The following is a 10,438-nucleotide window of genomic DNA, read 5'->3' on the forward strand; positions in this document are numbered from 1 at the left end:
ATCTATAGGGATCGCGTTTGCCGATCCCGCTAGCGAGGAACGGACCTCGGGCGCACCTCGGACGCTGCAAGCAGCGTCCGAGTTCCGTCAGAAAATAACGGCACATCGCTAGCGCGTGCCGAAAATGGCATGCGCTAGCGATGCGTTGGCAACCCGTTAGCACATTGCTGTCAATGGGTGCGCTAACGGACCCGTTACATGGCGTTAATTGCGACAATTTCGCCATGTAACGGAGTCCGCTAGCGCAGAGGTCCCCAACCTTTTTTGCACCAGGGACCGGCTTTAAGCAAGACCAGTTTTCCATGGCCCGGTGGGGGTGGGGCAGGGGCGGGGCTTTGGTCATATGGGGGTGGGGTTATGGAGGGATGGAGCTTAGTGCATACTTATCATATAATTATGACATTTATAATGAGAATGTGATTCAACTTACCATAGGTTCAGAATGAGTGGGAGCACCATGCTTGTTTCCCTGGTGCTCTGCACCATTATTGCCCCATAGCTGTGCCATACAGTGCTCTGCACCGTTTATTATTGCCCCATAGCTGTGCCATACAGTGCTCTGCACCGTTTATTATTGCCCCATAGCTGTGCCATACAGTGCTCTGCACCGTTTATTATTGCCCCATAGCTGTGCCATATAGTGCTCTGCACCGTTCATAATTGCCCCATAGCTGTGCCATATAGTGCTCTGCACCATTATTGCCCCATAGCTGTGCCATACAGTGCTCTGCACCATTATTGCCCCATAGCTGTGCCATATAGTGCTCTGCACCATTATTGCCCCATAGCTGTGCCATACAGTGCTCTGCACCATGATTGCCCCATAGCTGTGCCATACAGTGCTCTGCACCATTATTGCCCCATAGCTGTGCCATACAGTGCTCTGCACCATTATTGCCCCATAGCTGTGCCATATAGTGCTCTGCACCATTATTGCCCCATAGCTGTGCCATATAGTGCTCTGCACCATTATTGCCCCATAGCTGTGCCATACAGTGCTCTGCACCATTATTGCCCCATAGCTGAGCCATACAGTGCTCTGCACCGTTTATTATTGCCCCATAGCTGTGCTGCTGCTGCAATAAAAATAATAAATGACATACTCACCTCTCTTGCTTGCAGCTCCTCAGCGTCCGGTCCCGGCGTCTCTCCGCACTGACTGATCAGGCAGAGGGCGGCGCGCACACTATATGCGTCATCGCGCCCTCTGACCTGCACAGTCAGTGAGGAGAGACGCCGGGAAGATGGAGACAGCGCCCGGCGTGTGGAACGAGGACAGGTGACGGGGTAGAGGGAAGAGTGCCAGGGAGGCTAGTACTGATCTGGCACACCCCAATAAGTTTGCTAAGTTGGCAGATGAGGGGGGTGCCAGTACAGGGGTAGCACTGCTGCAGCCAGGCATGTCCTCTGAAAGCCGGAGGAGTGACTGCTCCAGTAAGGAGGGAAATAGGAGAGCAGGGCAGGCCAGACAGGTGCTGGTAGTGGGGGACTCAATTATTAGGGGAACAGATAGGGCAATCTGTCACAAAGACAGGGATCGTCGGACGGTGTGCTGCCTACCTGGCGCTCGAATCCGACACATCGCTGATCGGGTGGACAGATTACTGGGAGGGGCTGGTGAGGACCCAGCAGTCATGGTGCACATTGGCACAAATGACAAAGTTAGAGGTAGGTGGAAGGTCCTTAAAGATGATTTCAGGGAATTAGGCTGCAAGCTGAAAGCAAGGACCTCCAACGTGGTATTTTCCGAAATACTGCCTGTACCACGTGCCACGCCAGAGAGGCAACGGGAGATTAGGGAGGTTAATAAGTGGCTCAAGAATTGGTGTAGGAAGGAGGGGTTTGGGTTCCTGCAGAACTGGGCCGACTTCTCAGTGGGCTACAGGCTCTACGCTAGGGACGGGCTGCACCTCAATGGGGAAGGGGCAGCTGTGCTGGGGGAGAAAATGGTTAGAAGGTTGGAGGAGTGTTTAAACTAGGGATTGGGGGGGAGGGTATTCATTTTATAGGAGGGGAAGATAGTGCAGATAGAGAGCTGGGCACAAATAAGGAAGTTGGGGGTGGCGGTGGCATGGGGGGTGGGGTTAGAACAGTTAATAATTTAAGAAAGAATAGAGGTCCAGAGAGGAACATCAAGTGCATGTATACTAATGCCAGAAGCCTCGCCAACAAAATGGACGAATTAGAACTAATGTTGTTGGAGCATAATTATGACATGGTGGGGATATCTGAGACGTGGCTGGATGAGAGCCATGACTGGGCTGTTAACTTGCAGGGCTATAGCCTGTTCAGAAATGACCGTACAGATAAGCGAGGGGGAGGGGTGTGTCTATATGTAAAATCTTCCTTAAAACCCATCCTGCGTGATAATATAGGTGAATTTAATGAAAATGTGGAGTCCCTGTGGGTGGAGATAAGGGGAGGGGGAAAAAATAATAAATTACTGATAGGGGTTTGTTATAAATCTCCAAAAATAATGGAAGCAATGGAGAATATCCTCGTAAAGCAAATAGATGAAGCTGCGACTCAAGGAGAAGTCATTATTATGGGGGACTTCAACTACCCTGAAATAGATTGGGGAACAGAAACCTGCAGTTCCAGCAAAGGTAATCGGTTTTTGACAACTATGAGAGACAATTACCTTTCACAGCTGGTTCAGGACCCAACAAGGAGGGGGGCACTGCTAGACCTAATATTAACCAACAGGCCAGACCGCATATCAAATATAAGGGTTGGGGGTCACTTGGGTAATAGTGATCACAAAATAATAAGTTTTCATGTCTCCTTTAATAAGATGTGTAGTAGAGGGGTGACAAGGACACTAAACTTCAGGAGGGCAAATTTCCAACGGATGAGAGAGGATCTTGGTGCAATTAACTGGGACGATATCCTGAGACACAAAAATACACAAAGAAAATGGGAGACGTTCATTAGCATCCTGGATAGGACCTGTGCACAGTATATACCGTATGGGAATAAACATACTAGAAATAGGAGGAAACCAATATGGCTAAATAGAGCTGTTAGGGGTGCAATAAGGAACAAAAAGAAAGCATTTAGAGAATTAAAGGAAGTAGGTAGTGATGAGGCATTAAATAAATACAGAAAATTAAATAAATTCTGTAAAAAGCAAATCAAGGCAGCAAAGATTGAGACAGAGAGACTCATTGCCAGAGAGAGTAAAAATAATCCCAAAATATTCTTTAACTATATAAATAGTAAGAAACTAAAAAATGACAGTGTTGGCCCCCTTAAAAATAGTCTGGGTGAAATGGTGGATGAGGATGAGGAAAAAGCCAATCTGCTAAATGACTTTTTTTCATCAGTATTTACAAAAGAAAATCCCATGGCAGCCAATATGACTAGTGATAAAAATTCCCCATTAAATGTCACCTGCTTAACCCAGCAGGAAGTACAGCGGCGTCTAAAAATAACTAAAATTGACAAATCTCCGGGCCCGGATGGGATACACCCCCGAGTACTGCAGGAACTAAGTACAGTCATTGATAGACCATTATTTTTAATCTTTAAAGAGTCCATAATAACAGGGTCTGTACCACAGGACTGGCGTATAGCAAATGTGGTGCCAATATTCAAAAAAGGGGCAAAAACTGAACTCGGTAATTATAGGCCAGTAAGTTTAACCTCTACTGTGGGTAAAATCCTGGAGGGCATTCTAAGGGATGCTATACTGGAGTATCTGAAGAGGAATAACCTCATGACCCAGTATCAGCACGGGTTTACTAGGGACCGCTCATGTCAGACTAATTTGATCAGCTTCTATGAAGAGGTAAGTTCCGGACTGGACCAAGGGAACCCAGTGGACGTAGTGTATATGGACTTTTCCAAAGCTTTTGATACGGTGCCACACAAAAGGTTGATACATAAAATGAGAGTAATGGGGATAGGGGAAAATATGTGTAAGTGGGTTGAGAGCTGGCTCAGGGATAGGAAACAAAGGGTGGTTATTAATGGAGCACACTCGGACTGGGTCGCGGTTAGCAGTGGGGTACCACAGGGGTCAGTATTGGGCCCTCTTCTTTTTAACATATTTATTAATGACCTTGTAGGGGGCATTCAGAGTAGAATTTCAATATTTGCAGATGACACTAAACTCTGTAGGGTAATCAATACAGGGGAGGACAATTTTATATTACAGGATGATTTATGTAAACTAGAAGCTTGGGCTGATAAATGGCAAATGAGATTTAATGGGGATAAATGTAAGGTCATGCACTTGGGTAGAAGTAATAAGATGTATAACTATGTGCTTAATTCTAAAACTCTGGGCAAAACCATCAATGAAAAAGACCTGGGTGTATGGGTGGATGACAGACTCATATTCAGTGGCCAGTGTCAGGCAGCTGCTACAAAGGCAAATAAAATAATGGGATGTATTAAAAGAGGCATAGATGCTCATGAGGAGAACATAATTTTACCTCTATACAAGTCACTAGTTCGACCACACTTAGAATACTGTGCACAGTTCTGGTCTCCGGTGTATAAGAAAGACATAGCTGAACTAGAGCGGGTGCAGAGAAGAGCGACCAAGGTTATTAGAGGACTGGGGGGTCTGCAATACCAAGATAGGTTATTACACTTGGGGCTATTTAGTTTGGAAAAACGAAGACTAAGGGGTGATCTTATTTTAATGTATAAATATATGAGGGGACAGTACAAAGACCTTTCTGATGATCTTTTTGATCATAGACCTGAGACAGGGACAAGGGGGCATCCTCTACGTCTGGAGGAAAGAAGGTTTAAGCATAATAACAGACGCGGATTCTTTACTGTAAGAGCAGTGAGACTATGGAACTCTCTGCCGTATGATGTTGTAATGAGTGATTCATTAATTAAATTTAAGAGGGGACTGGATACCTTTCTGGAAAAGTATAATATTACAGGGTATATACACTAGATTCCTTGATAAGGCGTTGATCCAGGGAACTAGTCTGATTGCCGTATGTGGAGTCGGGAAGGAATTTTTTTCCCCATGGTGGAGTTACTCTTTGCCACATGGGGTTTTTTTGCCTTCCTCTGGATCAACATGTTAGGGCATGTTAGGTTAGGCTATGGGTTGAACTAGATGGACTTAAAGTCTTCCTTCAACCTCAATAACTATGTAACTATGTAACTATGTAACTATGTAATACTTACCTGCTCCCGGCGTCCCGCTCCTTCCCCCGGACAGCTGGTCTTCGGTGCCGCAGCCTCTTCCTCTATCAGCGGTCACCGTTACCCCTGATTAGAGAAATGAATAAGGCTACGTTCACATTTGCATTGTGCGCCGCAGCGTCGGCGCCGCAACGCACAACGCAAACAAAAACGCAGCAAAACGCATGCACAACGCTGCGTTTTGCGCCGCATGCGTCCTTTTTTTCATTGATTTTTGACGCAGCAAAAATGCAACTTGCTGCGTCCTCTGCGCCCAGACGCGGGCGCCGCAGGGACGCAAGCGGCGCAAAACGCAAGTGCGAGGCATGTCCATGCGCCCCCATGTTAAATATAGGGGTGCATGACGCATGCGGCGACGCTGCGGCGCACACCGCAAATGTGAACGTAGCCTTATGCGGCTCCGCCCCTATGGGAGGTGGAGCAGCCTATTCATTTCTCTAATGAGCGGTCCCACGTGACCGCTGTACAGGGGAAGAGCTGCTGCACCCGGAGACCGTGGGACGGGCAGGGGGAGCGTCAGGATCGCCGGGACTAGGTAAGTATGCCTCAGCGCCCTCTCCCCCTCACCCGCCGACCCCACCGCGAGTATAAGCCGAGGGGGCACTTTCAGCCCAAAAATTTGGGCTGAAAATCTCGGCTTATACTCGAGTATATACGGTAGCTGTCAGCGGCGCCACGGACCGGCTGAAAAACCCCAACGGCCCGGTCCTGGTCCGCGGACCGGCGGTTGGGGACCTCTGCACTAGCGGACACCCATTAACGCAATGTGAACCTAGCCTTAAAAAGGAGTCAACAAGGATAACAAAAACAATGGCTGGTTTATTGCAAAAACAGCACAACACCTGCCTTTTGGTTATGTCTCATGCAGCAGCTCAGCTCCACTCAACAGAATGGTGCCGAGCTACAATGCTACACACAAACTGTGCATAGGTGTGGCACCAACGGCTCTCCAGCCTCTCTCACTTTTTCCCTGCCCACTGATGGTCTCCTGGCATGTCACTCTTTTCTGTAAGGTCCCACCCCCAGTTATCCGGTCTGAGATCCCAAATAAATGCCATCATTCCAGTTGTAGGCTCATATTCAGATCAATAGTAGGACGTTTGAACAAAATATGGTCCTTATGGTGCATGTGCCTCCCCTGGGAATGACAGTGCTTGCGAGAGATCTCGGGCATAGAAGCGTGAACTGTCAATCACTAACAGGAGGCTGGTGGTGGGTGGGGAAAGAGGCTATGTGGGTGAACATATTAAAAAAAAAAAAAAAAAGTTATGGGTCTTCGAACAAAGTAAATGAAAGGGAAAAAATGAAAAATTTCCCCGGCCTTAAAGGGGGGGAAACACGCACACCATAAATGTCTCAAACGCAGGTTAAAGTGAATGTGTGGTTATATCTCCACCTTATTTTTCCACTAGGATCAGGTGGCCATTCTTCACATACCATATACACTCGAGTATAAGCAGAGATTCTCAGCCCATTCTTTTAGGCTGAAAGTGCCCCTCTCGGCTTATACTCGAGTCATTGTCCCAGGGGGTCGGCGGGGGAGCAGCAGGAGTGGCAGCTGTCACATACTCACCTGCTACCGGCGCGGTCCCTGCTTCTCAGATGGTCTCCAGGCGCCGGCAGTTCTTCCTGTGTTCAGTGGTCACGTGGTACCGCTCATTAAAGTAATGAATATGGACGCGACTCCACTCCCATAGGTGTGGAGCGCATATTCATTACTTTAATGAGCAGTATCACTGACCGCTTAACACAGGAACAATCTGCCGGTGCCCAGAGACCATCGCAATGGACAAGCTGCCAGGGACCGCGCCGGGAGGGTGAGTATGAAGGGGAGGGTGAGCATTGCGCGATATTCACCTGTCCCTGTTCCACCGCCAGGCTCCGACTTCCACGTCCTCTGGCTGTGAAGCTCAGGTCAGAGGGTGCGATGACGTGTTTAGTGTGCGCCCTCTACCTGAACAGTCACTGCAGAGAGCCAGAAGACACAGCGGCGCCCGGCGGTGAATATCGCAAGTGCCGGGGACCTGAGCGACGAGAGGTGAGTGTCAATTTTTTCTTTTTTAATCGCTGCAGCAGCATATGGGGCAAATGTTTCTATGGAGCACCTTATGGGGCCATAATCAACCTTTATGCCGCATTGTATGGAGCAATTGTTTCTATGGAGCATCTTATGGGGCCATAATCAACCTTTGTGCAGCATTATATGGGGCAAATGTTTCTATGGAGCATCTTATGGGGCCATAATCAACCTTTGTGCAGCATTATATGGGGCATATTTTTGTATGGAGCATCTTATGGGGCCCAACAATCTTTATGGAGAATTATATGGGGCCCATCATAAACTTTATGGAGCATTATATGGGGTGTATTTTGTATGGAGCATTATATGGGGCTCCTGATTCAATACAGATATTCATAAAAACTATACCTACTGATGTCTCAATTAATTTTTACTTTTATTGGTATCTTTTTATTTTTGAAATTTACCAGTAGCTGCTGCATTTCCCACCCTAGGCTTATACGAGTCATTAAGTTTTCCCAGTTTTTGGTGGCAAAATTAGGGGTCTTGGCTTATACTTGGTTCGGCTTATATTCGAGTATATACGGTAAGTGTGCAGCCCAAAGGTGGTACCCACTTCTATCAGATATTTAATGGATACCCTGTTATAATGTGATAACCAAACGTCTGTAAACCTTACATAAATGTATTTAAAAAGCTGAGAAATAAGGTAGTTTAGAAGCTAAGAAAAATAATAATAATAATAAAAAAAAAAAAAAACTTACCAAAACTCTATCCCCCAGCTTGAGCTCTCGTTCTCCTTTTTTGACTGACCCAGCCTCAGATAGATTTGATATAGATTCACTTGTGGTTCGAGTGAGGTTACTTAATTGTGCAGGGGTATTAGATTCCATAGAGGTTGTAGTACTTTTTAGAGGAGTTGCCATGGATGCTGGCATAGAAGACACAACATTTGAAGAAGACATAGAGGTTGGTGAGGTAGCTCTTGATGCAGTATGGTCACCATTGGTTTCATCTTCCAATGGTTTCCGTGACAACTTTGATGGCCTTGTAAAAATTCCCCTTAAGGCTTCACATTGGAAATAACGAACACCGCCAACAGATCCATCGTTTTTACCAATTGCTTCGTCCAAAACAATCCCCGCCCACTGTCCAGGAGCAAACTGAGTCTCTCCAAGAAACTGAATGAACCCCGGTTTATTACCATTAACCCATACATGCTCTCCTACTCGAAAATCATCCACAAACACTTCAGGCGCTTCTACAGCTGGTGCACTCGCTGCCTTTTCTACCGGTTTTGCGGAAGTAACTGCAAATTAAAAAAAATAAATAAATATAAAACAATACTGTGCACATTATCAGGCTTTGCTTTTTCTTGTAGCATTTATTAGGTTTTATTACACTCTACTGCCAACAAGATGATTTAATAAATAAAATGATTTTATGAACATCACACTTCAATCACATAGAATAGAATGTGCAGCAGTAACTAGATCTGGAATTCTTACAAATATCCATTATGATTTCATTTGTCAGTTATACAAGTGCAGCGCATACTTGACCTCTGCCCGCTATCAAAACTCCAGCAGCCCGCCACGCAGCGGCGGAGCCATCCAACAGCCCGACATACAGCAGCGGGGCCATGTGTCAGCTATCAGGATCCCTTTAAGTGGAGTGATGGCAGCTCAAAGGAATATAGTTTAGTGATTGGTGATCAGAAATGGCAACTCACATGCTTAATAAAGCAATGACTAGAAAAGATCCTGAAACGAGCTACGCTAATGGCAATTCGTTTCAGGTTGGTGACAGAAGCTAGGACACCAATCGCAGCACCAGCCCCCTGATGACATCCCGTTTGAGAATCCCAAGTGCCGGCTGGGTTACCAAAACATCAATGGAAATAAAGAAAAATGAAAAGGATAGGAAAAAAAAAAAAAAAAAACACACACCCACTCCCCCAGACAGAAGTCAGTAGAGAGGGAACAGTAGGGAACTTTTAATTGAAATATGTTAGAAAAGTAGTTAGTTAGATTATTAAATTAAATAGATATCTAGTATAAAATTCCCCTATCGTTTTGGACCACCCCTTTATTTGCTAATTAGGTGGAATGTTTATTCTCTCTGTGAATTCTTGCTGACAACAGATTTATATTCTGGTCTTCGAATAATTTTTCGCTACCTATAGTTAAATTGAGATTCTGAACTGGTTGGTAGTATTCAGCATTCCCTTTCTTTTATTATATCCACACAACACATGTTAGAATAGTGTGATTAACAGGGAAAGACTAAGGGTACTGTCACACAGTGCCATTTTGATCGCTACGACGGCACGATCCGTGACGTCGCAGCGATCGTATGATTATCGCTCCAGCGTCGTAGACTGCGGTCACACGTTGCAATCACGGCGCTGGAGCGATGCCGAAGTCCCCGGGTAACCAGGGTAAACATCGGGTTACTAAGCGCAGGGCCGCGCTTAGTAACCCGATGTTTACCCTGGTTACCAGCGTAAACGTAAAAAAAACAAACAGTACATACTCACATTCCGGTGTCTGTCCCCCGGCGTCTCAGCTTCTCTGCACTGTGTAAGCACAGCGGCCGGAAAGCGAGCACAGCGGTGACGTCAGACGTCACCGCTGTGCTCGCTTTCTGGCTGGCCGGCGCTCACAGTGCAGAGAAGCTGAGACGCCGGAGGACAGACACCGGAATGTGAGTATGTACTGTTTGTTTTTTTTACTTTTACGCTGGTAACCACGGTAAACATCGGGTTACTAAGCGCGGCCCTGCGCTTAGTTACCCGATGTTTACCCTGGTTACAAGCGAACACATCGCTGGATCGCTGTCACACACAACGATCCAGCGATGTCAGCGGGTGATCAAGCGACGAAAGAAAGTTCCAAACGATCTGCTACGACATACGATTCTCAGCAGGATCCCTGATCGCTGCTGCGTGTCAGACACTGCGATATCGTAACGATATCGCTAGAACGTCACGAATCGTACCGTCGTAGCGATCAAAATGGCACTGTGTGACAGTACCCTAAGGGCCCAGGAGAGAGAGAAAGAAAGAAAGAGAGAGAGAGAGAGAGAGAGAGAGAGAGAGAGAGAGAAAGAGAGAGAGAAAGAGAAAGAGAAAGAGAAAGAGAAAGAGAAAGAGAAAGAGAAAGAGAAAGAGAAAGAGAAAGAGAAAGAGAAAGAGAGAAAGAGAGAAAGAGAGAGAAAGAGAGAGAAAGAGAGAAAGAGAGA

At 46.3% G+C, this 10,438-nt stretch overlaps 1 protein-coding gene across 9 annotated transcripts in view; it reads right to left on the reverse strand.

The window, feature by feature from the left end:
* CLIP1 (CAP-Gly domain containing linker protein 1) overlaps positions 1-10,438 on the reverse strand; it is a 121,838-nt gene that overhangs the window by 91,143 nt on the left and 20,257 nt on the right. For all 9 annotated transcript variants that reach the window (XM_077293154.1, XM_077293152.1, XM_077293150.1 and 6 more), the window contains exon 3: positions 7,960-8,504. In XM_077293154.1, coding sequence (XP_077149269.1) covers positions 7,960-8,504 — 545 coding nt within the window. The remainder of the gene's footprint in view (positions 1-7,959; positions 8,505-10,438) is intronic.

Source organism: Ranitomeya variabilis, chromosome 1 (assembly GCF_051348905.1).
Source record: "Ranitomeya variabilis isolate aRanVar5 chromosome 1, aRanVar5.hap1, whole genome shotgun sequence".
NCBI classification, from domain to species: Eukaryota; Metazoa; Chordata; class Amphibia; order Anura; family Dendrobatidae; genus Ranitomeya; species Ranitomeya variabilis.